The sequence below is a fragment of the Aspergillus pseudodeflectus genome (genome assembly GCF_044049435.1).
Source record: "Aspergillus pseudodeflectus strain CBS 756.74 chromosome Unknown BJX68scaffold_49, whole genome shotgun sequence".
Classification (NCBI taxonomy): domain Eukaryota; kingdom Fungi; phylum Ascomycota; class Eurotiomycetes; order Eurotiales; family Aspergillaceae; genus Aspergillus; species Aspergillus pseudodeflectus.
Genome location: NW_027263825.1, coordinates 128,875 through 147,722, shown reverse-complemented (window position 1 = coordinate 147,722; position 18,848 = coordinate 128,875). Strand labels below are relative to the sequence as shown.

The 18,848-nt window shown below is 52.9% G+C and overlaps 6 protein-coding genes across 6 annotated transcripts; 4 read left to right on the top strand and 2 right to left on the bottom strand.

The window, feature by feature from the left end:
• Positions 1–113: 113 nt before the first annotated feature.
• BJX68DRAFT_244437 (DDB1/RSE1 family protein) lies at positions 114–4,560 on the bottom strand. Its single transcript, XM_071041311.1, has 4 exons — positions 4,029–4,560; positions 1,782–3,855; positions 318–1,602; positions 114–267 (listed from the first exon to the last, which is right to left on the bottom strand). Exons 1-4 carry the CDS (start codon positions 4,270–4,272, stop codon positions 241–243), a joined length of 3,630 nt encoding a protein of 1,209 aa, XP_070895294.1. The 5' UTR covers positions 4,273–4,560; the 3' UTR covers positions 114–240.
• Positions 4,561–4,581: 21 nt separating this feature from the next.
• Positions 4,582–6,609, top strand: BJX68DRAFT_244432 (ubiquitin domain-containing protein DSK2). Its single transcript, XM_071041310.1, has 2 exons — positions 4,582–5,401; positions 5,464–6,609. The coding sequence occupies exons 1-2, from the start codon at positions 4,937–4,939 to the stop codon at positions 6,394–6,396; spliced, it is 1,398 nt and encodes a 465-aa protein (XP_070895293.1). The 5' UTR covers positions 4,582–4,936; the 3' UTR covers positions 6,397–6,609.
• Positions 6,610–6,826: 217 nt separating this feature from the next.
• BJX68DRAFT_244431 (transmembrane 9 family protein) lies at positions 6,827–9,970 on the top strand. The gene is made up of 5 exons (XM_071041309.1): positions 6,827–7,411; positions 7,476–8,800; positions 8,852–9,304; positions 9,364–9,584; positions 9,650–9,970. Exons 1-5 carry the CDS (start codon positions 7,324–7,326, stop codon positions 9,666–9,668), a joined length of 2,106 nt encoding a protein of 701 aa, XP_070895292.1. The 5' UTR covers positions 6,827–7,323; the 3' UTR covers positions 9,669–9,970.
• A 1,555-nt stretch (positions 9,971–11,525) lies between these two features.
• BJX68DRAFT_244428 (putative choline sulfatase) lies at positions 11,526–14,754 on the top strand. Its single transcript, XM_071041308.1, has 2 exons — positions 11,526–12,632; positions 12,691–14,754. Exons 1-2 carry the CDS (start codon positions 12,222–12,224, stop codon positions 14,044–14,046), a joined length of 1,767 nt encoding a protein of 588 aa, XP_070895291.1. The 5' UTR covers positions 11,526–12,221; the 3' UTR covers positions 14,047–14,754.
• Positions 14,755–14,870: 116 nt separating this feature from the next.
• cp3 (carboxypeptidase C PRC1) lies at positions 14,871–17,270 on the bottom strand. Its single transcript, XM_071041307.1, has 3 exons — positions 17,162–17,270; positions 16,476–17,079; positions 14,871–16,424 (listed from the first exon to the last, which is right to left on the bottom strand). The coding sequence occupies exons 2-3, from the start codon at positions 16,969–16,971 to the stop codon at positions 15,259–15,261; spliced, it is 1,662 nt and encodes a 553-aa protein (XP_070895290.1). The 5' UTR covers positions 16,972–17,079; positions 17,162–17,270; the 3' UTR covers positions 14,871–15,258.
• Positions 17,271–17,510: 240 nt separating this feature from the next.
• Positions 17,511–18,798, top strand: BJX68DRAFT_244422 (guanine nucleotide exchange factor SDO1). Its single transcript, XM_071041306.1, has 2 exons — positions 17,511–17,681; positions 17,740–18,798. The coding sequence occupies exons 1-2, from the start codon at positions 17,615–17,617 to the stop codon at positions 18,708–18,710; spliced, it is 1,038 nt and encodes a 345-aa protein (XP_070895289.1). The 5' UTR covers positions 17,511–17,614; the 3' UTR covers positions 18,711–18,798.
• The last annotated feature ends 50 nt before the right edge of the window (positions 18,799–18,848 follow it).

Genomic DNA, 18,848 nt, shown 5'->3' with positions numbered 1-18,848 from the left:
TGGCGCAAGAGCGCCTTAATCTTGTCTCGTACAGCGAACACTTCGTGAGTGAAAGCTGCATCCAGCTCAAGATCAACTGAGGGAGGGCAGAGGATCGAGCGAGGCAGGAGACGTGCGGTGGGCTTTTGGGCAGGTGTCTACGTCCAGCCAGGGTGGGATAAAGAATTAGTAGATTGGTAGTTGCTACCTAGGTACAAGCAGAATCAGGCTAACCGTACCAACGCCGCGTTCGCTCTGAATTCAGTACGCCACTCGTGTTCGCATGTCCTGGGCAACGTTAGTGACATGGCAAACAGAGAAAGGGAAGGAGGACTCACCGAGATCTTTCGCTCAATTTCTCGGACTGAGCGGTCCAGCTCCGCAGCAATCATCATCTTCGTGTCATTAGGAAGAAGGAAATACATCTCGCATAGGTCTCCGTCAATGACGCCCTTCACGGGCGCGTAATAGCTTCGGTATATAAGGTGGTCTCGGCCGGCAAGCGGTGGGCATTGCGATGCCAGTTGCATCTCCAGGCTCTGGAAGAAGTCGACATCTTCACGACTGACAAACGGCACCAGCATTCCGATTGTGCCCTGGAACCCAGTCCACACGAGAATGTCACGGCCTCCAGCTACCAGCTGGGTCTTGTGCAAGCTGGTCGGGATGTCTTGAGTGTAGACATGGATCATCAACTCAAGGCGGTGGGGTGTTCCCTGTAGATATCCACGATCGTGAATGAGATGGGCACCGGAGCCCTCCTCGTCTGCCTCTTCGGAGATCTTCTTGGGGCACCGCAGCAACCAGAGGTTTCCAAACTTGTCGCCTCCTGCTGTCGTTTCGTAGTCCACCATCGCTGTTGATGTGGTCCACCGAGGGATAGAATCGTCCACGAACGGAATCAAGACGTTTTCTTGGTACTTGTACACAACGTAGGTGATACTTTCGCGGACATCGCTGACCACGATTCTGCTGCCTTGCGTTTGAAGACCGACAATTGTTTTGGGGACCACGATAGCCTGGCACTTCCGAAGAAGTTGCTTCATACCTAGGTCGTAGACTCGCAAGAGAGAGCCAATACCAGCCACCAGACGACCTTGGAACGCGAGAAGGGCAAGTGGAGGCTCTTCGACCTTGGTTTTGTGGATGAATTCCAGCTCCTTTCCATCTTCTTGGAAGCGGTAAATGTGAATGTACCCTCCAGCGGACGAAGGCGGGTTGACCGTCATATCTTTCGCTGTACCGATCACCAAGAATGTTTCATCATCCTGACTTGTGAATGGGACAGCAGCAATACTGACGGCGGCCTCGTTCTCTTCCAGCTCAACTGTTGCGATTACCGATTTTGCCTCCAGTGGGTCAACCACTTGGATACACGATGCCCAGTGGCCGGTGGCGCGAGGGTACCCAAAATCTTCTGGTGGTAGAACGGTGGTGTCGCCATTGTGAGCATTGGAATCTTCGAGTAATCGAGCTCTAGTTGCTGGTGACAAAACATTGTTGTCGGATTCAATGACATAGAACAGAGGCTGGTCGGGGTGTTTCAGGAAGTGACGAGGAGTATATGCGAGAGAAATAGATTGTTGCAACATGTTGTTGTCGAGCTTCTCAATGGAGAAAATCCTGTGGTCAGGCGTCAGCAACTGTCCAGGTTGTGCATGTCGGACAATAAAGGAAGAACTTTGATCTCAGTAGGAACAATTGGAGTATAAAAAGAATGATAATCCACACAGTCATTCAGGGATATTTCCGTTTTCATCATGTGATCTAAGAAAACAACGAGGGACAGAGTGAAAGCATACCGTAAGTTTTGGCCTTGGATACCAACCATACCCTCCACACATTGTTCACTCGAAAAGTTCCAGCCCCATTCAAGTCCAACGTAGTCCAGAGGCGTAAGCATGAAACCTTTGGTCTGAGTATCGGAATATCCCAGCCAAGGACGTGAGCTCAGAGCAAGCACAGCTGTCTGTCCCTTGACCGACACTTGGAAAAGTTTTACGGCTTTCGAGCCAAGGAAGCGAGTACGTGTGTCGGAAAGTTCGCCTGTTACTTCATCAAGAACCGTGCGCAGATAAACACCGGAATGAAGGCCGATGTGGAGGTATAGGGTGGTACCCCCGGAGCTGGAGTCAGCCATTGACATGATATTCAACGCGGATGGCGCCGCAGTCAAGGCTTGAACAGACTTGTTCTCCAGCGTGGTGTCGGGGTCCAAGCTGAGGATCCGGACAGTCGAGTCATCACACCCAACAGCCAAGAATGAGCTTCGAACCCGACCTTCGGGAACCTCGCCTAAGCTGAGGCATGTAACGGTACCAGTCATCTGACGTCGTTCGTCGTACTCGGCAAGGGACCCGTCAGCGTCCATTTCAAAATAGACAATTTCACCCGAGCTCAGTGCAACAGCGACTTGGCGCTCGTTCGTTGCGGCAGCGACAATCGAACGATGTTGCGGCGCCGGCCACTCATTCACTCGGCGGTCTGGAAGAATGTGGCGGATACCGCGAGGGTGAATCTGAATCAGCGAATCTTCTCCGAGTTGCTGAACAGCTAACGTGGGTGCGCTTGACAAGAAACCTGTATCCTGGACTTCTTCTACCGTCTCCCCAATGCTCAGGACCAGGGTTCCATTTCCGAATGACAATACAATGTAGGCGTCGTATTCATCGTCTCGGGTAAGCTTTGTAGTCCAAACAGCTGACGGGACGCTTGGGAGTTCGGACTCAACAATCTCGGAGACTTCCAGCCCATGCTTCAGTGTCCGGAAAGTGCTTCGAGCACCGGTGCCGGAGACAGTGAAAATCTGAGGGGCATCCTCATCGGAAAGGTTCACAACCTTGCTATCGATCAATGGGCTCAAAGAGTTGATTGTCTCCACAAGGTTAAGGTTCTCGGCGCCCCTGGGTTGGAAAAAGATGGGTTCGTAGGGAACTGTCGGGTCCGCGGAAAAGTCCTCACTACTGAACTCAGTTTCCTCATCATCATCACCGAGTTTTTCAAACTGATAAAAGTGATGATTACCACCCTCACTAGCCACATAGAGAAAACCACTTTTGAGAATGAGCAGGCTGGAGGCGACAGGCACCGTATCAAAGTACTTGATCTTCAATCTCCTGACCTCACCCGTCAGCTGACCCTTGTCATCCTCAACCATGTCAATTGTAAGCTTGAAAAGGTCGCCATCTTCGGTCTGAAGGAGAAAGAAAAATGCACCTCGCATTTTATGCATCACGCCAGCAATGACAGATCGCTTGCGCTCTGGGTTTTCGACTGCCCCACGTCTGCGAGGAATCGCCACCCTAAACGCATCCTGGTTCGAGTGTCGATAAGTGATGTTATCTTCCGAACACACTAGAACACCACTAGGACCGTCCGCACCACCAGGTACCTGGAATAACATCGACGCTGTGCGGTCAACCGGATCCGCCCATCGGCGAACAACATGGTTCAGACCAAGATCAAGCTCGTAGTACACAAGAAGCTTTTCAACTTCTTCGTACGCTCGACCAGTCGGGTCCTGGTCAGACTCAGAGTAGTCCACTTCAAGAGCCGCAAAGACGGGGTTTTCATACCCAGCATCCAGGGCAACAACCGAGAATACCAAGGTTTGCGGCTTATGCGCTTCCAGCGGAGACGAGATCGTAAGCTCGGCCTGCGAGTTCCGATTCAGAACATAAACAAGTTTGTTCTTCTCCACCGATGCGATGAGGCACGCCCTACCCTTGGGATCGACTGCTAAATACTGACCAGGAATCACACGTCGAACACCCGACTTGCCAAAGGTCTCAAGGTGGATCCGGTTGAACCGGTTCTGAGACGGCACATACTCGATGATCGTGATGCGCCCGGAATCGGAGCCAATGATGATATAATCTATACGCAGGTCTCAGCACTGTTTCTAGAAATCTAGCGCCCAGCATCGTCGACCGGCGCACGTCCCAGCTCCTAGTGGGCTCGTTCGGGGGTCAAGGATCGTGCTGCCCGGGAAGCTTGACGAATCACTATAATGATCTTGGAAATTTGCTGAGAAGAACGTAAAAACATACCTTTGTTGCTGCCAGCAAGCCTGAAAGCGGCCAGACTTCGGATGATGCCAAAAACATCTTGCGAATAGAGCGGCGTGAGCTTGCCCTGGGTAGGATCGGGGCGATGGATCGTCAACTTTGAGCCCGAGGCTGTGACAATCTGCTGCTCCTTCGTTCCGGCGAACTGACCCAAAATAGCCTGAGTGATCGCAGTCGGCGGCTGAATGGTCAGGGAGTACATAAACATATGAGAAGTGGTAGCCATGGTGGGTGTGTGTGCGTCAAAGCGACGCGGAGAATAAGCTGTTATTTAACGACTCAATGCAGCCAGGGGTAGGGTGAGTCTAGCATAGAAGCACTCCCATTGCTGCAGAAGGGAGTACTGGAATAGAGGACACTCGGGTACGAGGTGTCCCCGCGAGTAGAGCTGGGTTGTGAAGCTGGAAATTGTGGTGTTGAGGGACGCGAAGGTGAAAAATTGCAGTGTGGAGCTCTGAGCTGAGGTCACCTGGCTGTTTGCTGCGTTTGCTCAGAGCTTATCACGTGCCTGTACCTTTCCGGTATGGATACATATGACATTACGGAGTACAGGCGCTCTTTCCCCTGATGAGATATTACAATACGCGTAATCCCGAGACAGCCGCAAGGCCGCTGTTTCCCCAAGCTCAAAGAAACCGTGCGATGGGTTTCTGCCCGCTTCTGTCTGGGCCAACTTAACGCAGGAATTGGGGTCGGCCGCGGTCTGTGATTATCACTAATTCTCCTTTACCATCCTATCTTACTGCATTTCCCACGAGGGTTTTGGTGCGACTACTTGCTTACCTCTTGTCATCTAAACGCAAAGCCTCTGGCCTGTTCATCTTTCTTGCTTGTGACGTGACACTTCTGTTGCTGCCTCGGGCCCCTCGACTCGCCCCTCACGTATCATCATGGCTGATGATAACGCCACGGCGGAGGATGCGCCCATCACCTTCAGCATCAAAGCGTCTAATGATGCCAAATTCACACTCACATTACCTCTCTCGACTCCAGTATCGGAGCTAAAGGAGAAGCTGTCTTCGTCGGAATATGCCGACACCCCAGCGGAGCGCCAGCGCCTGATCTATTCGGGGAGAGTGCTCAAAGATAACGATACCCTCGCAACTTACAAGATCAAGGATGGGCATACTATCCACCTGGTCAAGAGCGCTGCCAGTAACCAACGGCCGGGTGCATCCTCACAGAGCACTTCGTCTTCCGCCACAACAAGTGCCGCCACCAACCCAACGGCCACCGGTGTCCCAACAAACCTCGCCGCTGGGACGGGGAACAACCCTCTAGCGGGATTGACTGGTGCACGGTATGCTGGCTTCGCCCAGCTGCCGGGCGCTGGTATGTTTGGTCCGGATGGTGGGGTAAGCGCTGATATCTCCCTCATTCCCGCTGTATCGTTCGCTGATTGCTCTCTATCTTCAAGATGGGTCCTCCTCCCGACGCTGAATCGATGCTCCATATGCTCGAAAATCCCCAGTTCCAGTCCGCTATCAACGAGGCGCTACAGAACCCAGCCATGATTGATATGATGATTCAACAAAATCCAATGCTACGAGATGTCCCCGGTGCCCGACAAATGATGCAGAGTCCCGAATTTCGCCGCATGCTCACCGATCCGAGTTCACTCCGGAACATGATGCAGCTTCAGCGAGCAATGGGTGGTGCTGGGCTTGGCGGCGCTCCTGGTGGAGGTGGTGCTTTTCCCGCTCCGGGTGTCACCAACACAACTCCTGAGGAGACCAGGGAAGGGCAAAATACCGGTGCCAACTCAACTCCAGGTGCCCCGCTGTTCAATCCTTTCATGCCTCCCCAGGGCCTCGGAGCTGGCAATCCGTTTGCGGCACTCTTTGGGGGCAACCAGGGAATGGGCATAAATCCACCAAGCACATCCTCTAACCCAGCAGGTGGTGATCAAACTGGAACGACGCAAGGTGAATCGGGGGCCGGCGGAGCGGGTGCCACAGCAGAAGGACAAAACACACAGAATACGCAAAACCCCTTTGGCTTGTTGAATCCCTCTCTGTTCGGTGGTCAAGGGGGCTTGAACCCATTCAACCCGCAACAAAACCCTTTTCTCCGCAACCCCGCGCTCCTTGAACAGATGATGCAATCAATGGGAGGCCAAGGGGGAGAAGGTGCTGCTGCCAATCCTTTTTCGGCATTATTTGGTGGTCAGGGGGGTTTCGGAAGTCCAGCTCCCCAAGACAACCGGCCTCCTGAGGAAAGATACGCGGATCAGCTACGCCAGCTCAACGACATGGGGTTCTATGAGTTTGAGCGAAACATTGAGGCTCTGCGCCGAGCGGGTGGGAGCGTACAAGGCGCGGTCGAGTATTTGCTGAGCCATACCTCTTAACCTTCGTCCTCAATTCAGTGGTGGCATGAAATATTTTGGCGGGTTCAGCTCTTTTATTAGGTATTTGCGTTTGTTTGGGGTCTGTTGCATGCTGCTGCATGCGACACTTCGCTATAATATCCATCGCCCTCATGGCTTCGTAGAACGGGGTATCATCATGTATGTAGCTTTTTAGCATTCAACGCCATTTCATGACAACAGATTATGTCTACAGTAAATCCACACATAGAGTAATCTTCTACCGTCCGCTAGAGATAAACATCACAATATAAATAGTTAACCTTACCGCTATGTCCGTGCGGTCTGTTTACTTGAACCGGTTGTGGCAAAGAGAGTGGATCGCGAACAGTTTTGTGAGATTTCATTGAGTCGAACTCAAGATGATTAACTGTGCAGTGTGAATTGATAGCTTATTCTTTCAAATGGTGGTTGTCCATTTGACCTGCGAATGCAGCTCTGGGCGACACAAGACCCTGCCAAGTCTCGAATCTTCCAACTGTCGCCGAGCACAACCCCCTCTCATCTTTTGTCCCTTCGAGCTTCTTCTTTCTCTCCAGACGATTTCCGATTGTCTATTCCACTCGTTAACCCAAGCTTTCTGATTGATCTATCGCAGCCAATTTCTCTACTGCGCCCACGTTGAGGGAGCCTCAAGCCGGCCCCTTCCATTCGCATTCTCTGGCCGGTTCCCAAGAGTGTTGTCCTCTCCCTTTCCTACGGTTTCTTCGTTTCCCATTTCCAAGCCCATCTTGTTCGCTCGCTAGTCTACTATATCTATTATATACGCGCTCCCGCGAATTACAGTCGCGGTGTTTTAGGCCAGAGCTCATCGGCCTCTCAGAATTGCCACGTTGAACGATTTTATACTTTAACTAGAGCTCCTGTCTGGTTCCCGCACCCTAGCGACTTCTCCTACACGTCTTGTCGATGATGGGGCTGCAGTCGCTCGGGTACCCTCGCCGATGGGCACTGCTGCTGTTGTTTGTCTCCTATACTTGCGCTTGGTACCTGCCTGGTATGCTCTACCTCCGAGGAGCGTTTCCGAGTCATCTACTAACTTGCGCGATTTCCTTGTCTAGGCTACTCGATCAAGCGGTATAGCGACGACGAGTCCATTCCGCTACTCGTGAACAAGATATTCTCGGACCACACCCAACTCCAGTATGCTTACTTCGATCTACCCTTTGTATGCCCCCCGAGCGGGCAGACGCATGGCGGTTCACCCTTCGGCTCCGGACATAGCATGTCGCAAAACCTTGGCGAAATCCTGCGCGGCGACCGAATCATGACGTCCGATTTCGAGCTTCACATGGGCAAGACCACGGAGTGTCGCGCGCTGTGTACAAAGGAGGTCGGGCGCAAAGACGTGAAATGGGGCCGACAACTCATCAGTGAAGGGTATGTTGCGGAATGGATTGCGGATAACCTTCCAGGTGCAACGAGCTTTGTGACTGTCGACCGCAGCCGAAAATATTACGCGTCGGGCTTTAAGCTAGGGTACCGCGAGTTTTCGCCCGTCGACGGGAAGCAGCGTTACTATATCAACAATCATTTCACAATCGTGATCCGCTGGCGCTCGGCACCGGAAGGCGGCAAAGTTATTGTCGGGTTCGAAGTATACCCGAAGAGTATCCGCGCCGAAGACCATACAGAGAACGGATGCCCTGAAGACGTCCACGAGGAGCATGAAGGGCTCGAGCTGTACATTCCACCTAACCTGGATCGACTGCGGGAGAAGTACCCAGGGTCTTCGTATCTGCCCGAAGACGATGATTCTGATGACGGAGCTACGTTGAAGATTCCATTCACCTACTCGGTCTATTTCAAGGAGGAAAACGGCGTTGAGTGGTCGAACCGCTGGGATCTCTACTTCAGCAAACAGGATGATAGCTCGATGACCCACTGGTTAGCTGTTCTCAACTCCCTGACCATCTCCGGCGTCCTTGGCGTGGCGGTGTACGTCATCTGGAACAGAACTGTGCAAGGCGACATCAAAGGCCGGGGAGACGGGGCAATGGAGGATGGGAAGTTTAAGAGAGGCGGAGCTAAGAAAGAGGGACTCTTGGACCAAGCCACAGACGTCGAGAGGGATGGTGACCTTGACTCGGATGACGAGGGCATGGAGGATGTTAGCGGGTGGAAACTCCTACACGCCGACGTGTTCCGAGTCCCAGAGTTCAGCGGACTTCTGGCGCCCTTGGTTGGCTCTGGAATGCAGCTCCTCTTTATGACCACAGGCTTGCTAGTTTTGAGCTGCCTGGGAATCTTGAATCCTAGCTTCCGAGGAGGCTTTGTCAGCGTCGGCATGGGACTGTTCATCTTCGCCGGACTCTTTTCAGGGTATTTCTCGGGAAGCTTGTATAAGACTTTTGGAGGGGTGAGCTGGCGGAAGAATACGCTCATCGTATGTGAAATATTTCCCTTCGCCCGTTGTTCATTACTAACATATGGCCAGACTGCACTGCTATTCCCAGGATTGACGTTCTGTCTTGTCTTCATCTTGAATCTCTTTGTCTGGGCGCAAGCGTCTAGTACGGCAATTCCATTCGGTACCCTGGTCGGAATTGTGGCGCTTTGGTTACTGATTCAAGTTCCCCTCGTGTACATTGGGAGCTGGTACGGCTTTATGCGAGCCAAGCCATGGGAGCATCCAACTAAAACCTCTTCGATCCCGCGCCAGATTCCCCCACAGCCTTGGTACCTGCATAGCGTACAAGGAACTATTCTAACCGGTTTGGCCCCGTTCGCGGTCCTGTTTATTGAGCTTCTCTTTGTCTTTAAGAATCTGTGGCAGGACAAGAGTGGATACTATTACGTGTTTGGCTTCCTGAGCGCTGTGACATCGATCCTGGTGGTGACGGTCAGCGAAGTGACAATAATTGCGACATACAGCCAGCTTTGTTCTGAGGTAAGTGCCCATTCGACCAAACCAGCAGAAGACATAAAAGCTAAGCGGCCGCAACACAGAACTACCATTGGTGGTGGCAGAGTTTCCTGACGGGCGGGAGCAGCGCATTCTGGGTGTTTGCGTACTGCGTCTGGTACTACTACTTCCACCTGCATATCACGGGCTTCGTATCCAGCTTGCTCTTTTTCAGCTACAGCTTGCTTGCCTGCGCTGTATACGGCCTGTTGACCGGAACTGTTGGTTTCCTGACGGCATACGCGTTTATCCGTCGTATTTATAGGTACGTTTCCGGATTGCGGGGACAAATAATTCCTAATGGGCCTGTCAAACTAACACTTCGCACAGTTCAGTCAAAGTCGATTAGGCCGGGTTTAGTCTCTTCTCGCCTCACGGCAGGCACCGGCTGGGCCCTGGGCCCAATTTTCGAGCGCCGTTTCAGAATCAGACTGCGGCCGCCACCATTCCTTCAACTTCAGTCCGTCCCTAATCTTCATTTCTTTCCCGGTGCTTAGTGCGAGAGACGGGCCGCTTTAGCTTTTCCTTAACCATTTTTAAGTCTCAGCAGAAGGTGTGGCTGGCGGGCGTGGAGTGTGGAGTATATACTTTGTTACTTAGCGGGAGTCGACCAGCGATCATTTATCCAATTGTATTTTGCCTTTTTTTTTATCTTATACAACGTACTTACCGGATGCTGTGCCGTTGCGCATTACTTCGGGCGTACTAAAATAGACCGACGGAGCAACCTTATTTCCCACGCGGAACGCGAAACGGCGAAACTGGGCCGAATATTTGGTAGGAGGCCGAAAACGGTTGCTCGAGACCAGGTTGACGTCAGCTCATTCGTGTCCGCGCAGAGGTCATTGTGTGAAAAGGAGGATAACTTGAACTGCCTCGTAAGCAATCATGTAAAGGGGGTGTAGAGGAAAGCACCCCCGACGCAGTTTCTACGTATGTACATATCGCAACATCGAGGCCTGAACCTCGCAAGCATGCAACCAATGCACGGACGGATCCTTCGAATCCACGAGTAGTAGTGACGAGTCCACTACGGATAACAAGGTTCCAACATACTTTGGCTACGGGAAGGATCACGGAGGACGGCATCGTTCCCTCCTTTACCAAGAGGATCTCAAATCTCGAAGCCTGAGCTCAGGACGATGTCATGCCACAGATGTTGCAATACCTGGAAAAGAAGAGGCATCACAGACGGAGTCTGCTAGTAGAAAACTACCCAACACATACGTACATACTCCGTAAGAACGAAGAGGCAACGTCGCCATCAAGCTGGACTGTGTGCAGTGCACCGTGTCCCTTACATGGATGATGGAAGCCCGAGGGGCCCGAGAGGGGCCAACCGTGCATAATGGCTGCGATTGGTGGCTGAATCAAGTCGAATTGTGAGGTGCGCCGATTGCGTGCTCGGGAGATACTATGGCACCAGGCGAGGCCCCATCTGCTCGTTGCTTTTTTCGGAATGCGAGCCGGATGGCAGGGGCGGAACTTAATTGGGACTTAGCATGAGCGGCTGGATCATTTTGATAGTGCTAGAAGTAGTGTAGGTTGATATTCTGGAAGGCGTATGTTTTGAGTGTCTGCTGGAGGGTCACGGGGTTACCGAGTTGATGGAAAGATTGATAATGATTCGGATGAATGGCGATGCGTTTGCGGAGACGTCGCGTCATCCCGACGCATAATTGAGGCGAGCTGGTGCGATTTTACGGGGTAAGCACGAGCTCTGTGCTTGGGAGGCAGCGACCAACGGGCTCGAGGTTCGCGGGATGATTTGCCGGTGATCCTCCACGATCTTCAGGAGGACGGAGCCTGAGGCGCTGAGGTGAGGTTAAGAAAGCTGGAGATGTCGTGCTTAACTTTAGCGGGATGTCGCCATCGACCCGCAGAATTGGTGCAATCTTACAACTGGATTACGAGTACGGGAACTGCGGAGGAATACGGCTGATGGTTTCAGGCCTGACTCTGGGGGAATTCGGGACTGGTCTTTGCGAGCTCTTTTGGAGGAGCACGGGATAGTTTTTCTCAATGGTGATAACGAATCCTTTGATGCGCTGGCCGCGAGTGGGATTTTTGGGAACAGAAAGAGGTCACGTTCCGGGGGGAACTGCCATGGGCGCCAAGCTTACAAGCGCGAGACCGGACGGCGGTTAGTGGCAAAACTTAGTCAGGGATAATTCGCAACCACACGCGATCTTCTCTATACAAGAGGGCCTGGAAAAGCCGCAAGAAACACTCCCTGGACAGGGCAGGAACGTCAGATATCAACCGGAAGCATGCTCGAAGGCGTTGTTGAAAAGCAGGAACTATGGCCCTTTTCCGCCGACGAAGCTACTCGTGTAAATACATGTATCACCACACCCCTGATCAGCTCCTCCCGCGCTAATCCTCCCACCACGACTCCATAATTTCAGTTCACTCCAGAGAGCCCGGAGGCGAGATCGCTTCTCCAGTGTTCCATCGGCTTCATCTCCATCCTCACCGCTGCGACTCTGAGATAGCGAGAGAGGGAGAACCCCGAGTGTCAGACCCTGTGGAGAAGATTGCAAAGCATTTCTGACAATCACACCATCGATCCCGTCAATGGTTCCATTGTTGCGGTGACATAAATTCCTCCTCCGGGGTTCTGGGTCGGCAAAAACCTTTTTTTTCTTTTTCTCATTCATTTTTTCCTTATCGAAGATCTTGTGACATTTTCGAGGTGATTTTCCTCGTTGGGAACTTCTCCCACTCGTCTTCTCCACATACGGTTGACTTACTTATACTCGCCTCCTGCCCCGTGGCCGTCTTCTCCCTCCTGCTCTCCCCTTATACCGTGTCTTGTCTCTCCCCGCAACCTTGTACCTTAAGAGCTTCAACCTTTCATATCCGCTTGCAAACCTAAAGGGAGAGAGACAAAGAAAGCATCATGGCGGCCAAAAAGCCTAACATTCTCTACATCATGGCAGACCAGATGGCTGCTCCGCTGCTGGCCTTCCATGACAAGGACTCCCCCATCAAGACCCCCAACCTCAACCGCCTGGCTGAGGAGGGTGTGGTTTTTGACTCGGCCTACTGTAACGCGCCGCTATGCGCTCCATCTCGATATGTCATGGTGACCGGCCAGCTGCCCTCCAAGATTGGAGCCTACGACAACGCAGCCGATTTGCCCGCTGATGTCCCGACGTATGCGCATTATCTGCGCAACGAGGGCTACCACACTGCACTTGCTGGCAAGATGCACTTTTGTGGTCCGGACCAGCTCCACGGTTATGAGCAGCGCCTGACATCTGACATTTACCCCGGCGACTACGGCTGGTCGGTCAACTGGGACGAGCCGGTAAGTTATTTCCCGAACCAGAAAAGTCTAAAGAGACTGGAAATGTTGACTGGATTAGGACATTCGCCCCGATTGGTACCACAACATGTCCTCGGTCATGGAGGCTGGCCCTGTCGTGCGCACAAACCAGCTCGACTTTGACGAGGAGGTCATCTACAAGTCCACTCAGTACCTGTACAACCATGTCCGCCAGCGCACCGACCAGCCATTCTGTTTGACCGTCTCCATGACGCATCCCCATGACCCTTACGCTATGACCAAGGAGTTCTGGGATCTATACGAAGACGTCGACATTCCACTGCCCAAGCACTCCGCTATCCCGCATGACCAGCAGGATCCCCACTCGCAGCGGGTACTCAAGTGCATTGACCTGTGGGGCAAGGAGATGCCTGAGGAACGGATCAAGGCTGCCCGTCGCGCTTACTATGCCGCCTGCACCTACGTCGACACCAACGTCGGCAAGTTGCTGAAGGTCCTGGACGACTGTGGTGTGCGCGATGACACTATCATCGTCTTCACCGGCGACCACGGTGACATGCTTGGTGAGCGCGGTCTCTGGTACAAGATGACCTGGTACGAGAACTCGGCCCGTGTGCCTTTCATCGTTCATTCGCCTAAGCGCTTTGCGCCAGCACGCATCTCTCAGAACGTGTCGACCATGGATATCCTCCCAACATTTGCCGAGCTTGTCGGTGCGCCTCTGATCAAGGAACTGCCCCTCGACGGTGTTTCCTTGGTGCCGTACCTGACCGGCGGGGATGGTCTCAAGACCGACACCGTTCTCGGCGAGTACATGGCGGAAGGCACCCAGTCACCCGTCGTGATGATCCGCCGCGGTCGTTGGAAGTTCGTCTACTCCCTTATTGACCCTCCCATGCTCTTCGACGTCCAAAACGACCCTCTGGAGAAGGTCAACCTGGTAGCCGGCCTAGCGGAAGCCTCCCGCGCCCTCACCGTCGACTCCAAGGCTGCTGCCAAGAGCCTTCCACCAGCAACCCTACCTACACCCCTCGACTCACCCCGTGGCGAGGCACCTGTCTCTCAGCGCACCCCAACCCGCGACTACCCCTTCCCAACCCCACCACGGACCCCGAGCCCCGGAAAACAGGCGTACACCGTCCCTGACACTGCCGACCCAAGCAAGCTGCTCGCCCACTTCATCGACGAGGTCCACACCCGCTGGGATTTGGAGAGCATTCGAGAAGACGTCCTGCGTTCGCAGCGCCGCCGGCGCCTCGTCTACTCCTCCCTCATCAAGGGCCACCCACAGATCTGGGACTGGGAACCCCGCATCGACCCAAGCACCCAGTATGTCCGCAACCAGGGCAAGGGCGCTCTTGATGACGTCGAATTCATCTCCCGCTGGCCGCGCGTTCTGCAGCAGGTTGCTGACGCTAACGGTGTGAAGGCCTAATCTCATCTAATCTTTCTTCCTTTCATTCTCATCTTTCTGGTTTGGGTTGCGAGAAAAGAATGTTTGCTTGTCTATACTCTTTGCGTCTTTCCTGTTACATTGGCGTTTTGAGCGAGGCGCTATACCCGGCATTTCATCTTCAGCTTCATAATTTTCTTCTTCATTTCTTCACATCATCATTTCACGGCCCTTCATGATCACATTTTATCATAGCATTCACCTGACTCAGCCGAAGCACTGTTTGATCGCGCTTAGCGTTAGCGTTGCTTGAATGCTTCTTCCTTTGCTTCTTCTTCTTTTGCTGGGCGGATCGTATCTCTTGATTCATGTTACATAGAGCTGAATATGGGAGCAGGATCTGATTTGAATAAACTGATCTGGATGTCCGTACGAAATGTTTTGTCCTTTCTTTCCTTTCTCTCCTTTCGGGTTGAACATGATATGTATCTAGGATTCTAGGTTCATGGAGCTCCACACTTGGTAAATTACCCTTTTTGTCAACATATCTTCTCACTGTCCTGTATTGATGGGTGGTATATAGTAATGCTTTCAGATTGAGCTAAATAGCCCGCCGCTCATTAAATCTACACAATTGACCACACAGCCCAGAAGGGGGTACTGTGGACAACAAACCCCCACGGTCTTCCTGCAGCGGAACTCTGTATGTAATTGGTTGGCTAGGGACGTTGCCTGGTGGAAATTACTGAGCTGAGCGGTACGTATCGGACGGTTTTGATGTTGGGCCTGGTTAAAGAAGGAGTGGGTTGAGGCTGGCAGGATTCGTTAGCCGTGTTGCACGCTGGAACCCCAGATGCAATGCTTAGGGGCCTTAGAGGCAGGACATATGTACCACTTGTCTAGAATTGAATGGGGATGGAGGGGTGTTACGTAGGGAATTGTGAGACGAAACGCGCTATTATTCATAGATAACAGACGACGATGTGGTTACACTGGATCCAAGGTGGGTTACAGTGTTCAACCTACAATGCTTATCACACCAATGGGTCACAATCTCAAAATCTTAACGTGCAAGTCTATAGAGTGTCTATAGGATGCGATAGGACTAGGTTAGTGATACAACCACCAAGCATAGGCATAAAAAAACACGGATTTGGCATTAACAGAAGACTCAAAAAACTATAAGAAAGAAATCGTATTCGGAGGCGCAGGACATAAGATCAAAGGTTTCAGTCATCAAGTGGCTCGTCTAATCTAGAACCACTCGCCACCCAACCAGCGGTTGAAGAACTCGAGGGATGACTCGGGCTGATCCATTGGGACCATGTGGCCACCGCCATACAGACGCATGAAGGTGAAGTTGCCGTGGCTCTTGACCTGACCGATCTTCTTGCCCTTGCTCTCGTTGTCGACGATCTTGATGTCCTCCAGGGGAGCAGCGGCGAACTCCTCGTGGCCGGGCCATTCGAGAGCCTCAGACCAGGCCTTGTTTCCGAGCCAGTTGCAGATGAAGTCGGCATCACCCGCGTAGATGAGGACAGGGATCTGCTCAAGGATGCCAGGAACGAGGCGGTGGTAAGGCTTCATCCAGTCACCGTGGAACAGGAAGTTGCGGTTAATGTCAAAGTTGCAGGAGTCGTAGCCCTGAACCTCAGCACCCACAGCCTCAATGACATCAGGCTTGTTGAGGTAGTCGGAGACGTAACCCATGCCCTTGTAGCAAAGGTTGCTCTCGTCCTCGCACTTGCCGCGAACATCGTAGACGTTCTGGCCAGTTCGCTGGTAAGGAGCGAGCAGGGCGTTGTTGCAGTAGATTGAAGCGGGGACACAGACCCAGGCGCTCTCGCTGTTGTAGCAGGATTCAATCATCGACTGGCAGCGAGGCAAGGCGTTGTCCATGGAGCGGCAGGAGCTCTCGTCGAGCACAGCAGGGTAGCCACCCTCACCGCAAGCCATAGGGCGGTAGTACTCGTACTGAGTGAGGCCGTCGGTCAGACCGTTACCGATCAGGACGGATTTGAGGTTGATGTTACGCTTCTTGTGGGAGAGAATCTCAGAAGTGAAGACAGGAATGTAGTGACCAGCGTAGGACTCGCCAGCAATATGGAAGTCCTGTGTCGCATACTGAGGGAATTGCTTGAAGAAGAGGGTGAGAAGGGCATAAACGTCCTTGCCAGCAGCAACCGTGTCGCTCACGGGGTTGTTGCTGTAGGAGTAGCCGACGTTGACGGGCTGGTCAAGGAAGATCACGGAAGCGTTGGAGTTCCATGAGTATTCGTTGTAGATTGGCTTAATGTTCTTGTCAATGCTGCTGGGTCCGAGCTCCATGAACAGACCGGTCAGCGATGAGCAGCCGGGCCCACCGTTGAGCCAGAGGACCACGGGGTCGTTCGCAGGGTCATTGCGAGATTCGAAGAACCCTTGAATGCGTTAGTCCATGAACAACCAAAACACAACTCCAAACAACTTACAGTAGAAGAGGTGCTTGTCATTCTCGTTATCATCAAGATAACCAGTGTACTGCTTGACATGCGGATCAATGCCAAGCGACTCGGGGTCCGTCTTCTTAACCCTGAGATCATAGGCCTCGAGCTTGCCATCGATCTCCCGCTCCTTCTCGCCCTCGGAGTTTGTCACCCAGACGCTCTGGACATCAGCGCCACGGACAATGTGGTCCCAGTGGGAGTCAGGACGACGAGTGTGTTTCTTGGGGAGAGAGAAGACGGGGTTATGGCCCAGCGAGTCGGGGAAAGCTGCAGCGACCTCTTCCCAGAGACCACGAGCCTCATCAGAGAGCGACTCAAGTTGTTCCTCGAGAGCTCCAAGGGGCTCCTTGAGCTTAGGGAGGTTCTCCTGCACTGTGTCCTGGATGACGCCTCCAAGGTCCTTCAGGCCGCCGAGGACCTGCTGGGCAGGCGAAGCAGCGGTGGCTGCTCCAACGAGCAACGCAGCTGAAAAAGCTCTCATTGTGATGGAAATGTGACAATCTTAAGCAAAGTTGGGGGGGAAGGCTCGATGGAAGAGCTGAAGAGCGTGGTTGAGAGGTACCAAGGGAGTACCGACGGAGATGGGGACCTTCGTACGCAACGCTTATCAGCTATCGAGAGCGAAACAAAGGCGATAGAAACATGGGCAGCAACAGAAAGGGGAAACTTACAATGATATAGAGAGCCGTACTCTGAAAGAAGCAGCCGAATTACCAGCTACTTACTGACAAGGACAGGATGAGGAGAAAGAAGAAGCAGATGAGGAGAGGAGGATTGGGGAGTCCGGATGGCCGCAGATGACGGGGCGGGCGGTGGCAGGCGATGACGCCGCCGATAGCAACGAACGGGGGCAGCCAATCATGAACCTGTACCTGTCTCCAGGCGGGCGGTCACGAGACTTGATTCAACATGCTGAGTCACAGACCCACCGCCTGTGATCTGTCGAATCAGACCCCGCGTTCCCAGAGCGACTGACGTCGGTTATCGATACGTACTGGGACGAATTTATCAGCTGCGGAGGGGAAGATAAAACAGTTTTAATCTGATGAGGCCTTCATCTTTCCATCCACCATCAACTCTGGAATAAGCAGCAAAAAGGTCCGGACACCGGAGCACGATCCATCATGCCCATCAACCAACCCTCCAACCAAATAAAATTCACCAACGTCTCCATCGTCAGGCTAAAAAAAGGTCAGTTCCCCGCGCTGACTATTCCACTAAAGAAACCTGCCTAACTCGAGAAATAAAGGCAAGAAACGCTTCGAACTAGCATGCTACAAGAACAAACTCCTCGAGTACCGCTCCGGCGCCGAAAAAGACCTCGACAATGTCCTCCAAGTCCCCACCATCTTTCTCTCCGTCTCCAAAGCCCAGACCGCGCCCTCCGCAGAACTAACAAAGGCCTTTGGCGCCGACACGCCCGCCGACGAAATCCGACAAGAGATCCTACGCAAGGGCGAAGTGCAGGTTGGCGAGCGCGAACGCAAGGAGATCGCTGAGCGCGTCGAGAAGGAGGTGCTGGATATTGTTTCGGGCCGGCTGGTTGACCCGACGACGAAGAGGGTGTATACGCCTGGAATGATTTCAAAGGCGCTGGATCAGTTAAGTGCGGCGAGCGGACAGTTACAGCAGCAGCAGCAACAGCAAGCGGCGGACAGTGCTGAGGCAGATGGGGATGGTGCGAATGCCGGGGCAGCGGCACAACCGCGGAAACCGTTATGGACGGGTGTGAACCCGAATAAATCGGCGAAGAGTCAGGCTCTGGAGGCGATGAAGGCGCTGATTGCGTGGCAGCCGATTCCGGTTATGCGCGCGCGGATGAGGCTCAGGGTGACGTGCCCTGTGTCGCTCTTGAAGCAGAGTGTCAAGTCTGCGGCACCGGCAGGGTCGACCAAGGAGAAAGAGACGCCGTCCGGGGGTGGTTCTAAGAACAACAAGAAGGGTGGAAAGGGCAAAGGCAAGTCGGCTCGACAACATGACTCTGATTCTGAAGACGAGGGCGCACCTGCACAGCCCAAGGGCCCGAGTAACGTCAAGGATAAGATCTTGAGCTATATCGAGTCGGTCGAGTCACAAGAGAATGCAGGAAGTGACGAATGGGAGGTTGTGGGCTTTGCCGAGCCAGGTGCCTTCAAGGGTCTAAATGAGTTTGTTGGCAACGAGACGCGCGGGAGAGGACGGGTGGAGGTTCTGGATATGGCGGTTACTCATGAGGACTAGATATGTGATTACGGAATAAATGGTATGGTTATGAATAGACTCGATTGGTTATGATTGATGATACCTCATGAAAATCTCTGTCCCATTATTGCCATGCTCAGAGTCACCGACTCATATCGCCTCAAAAATTCATCAGAA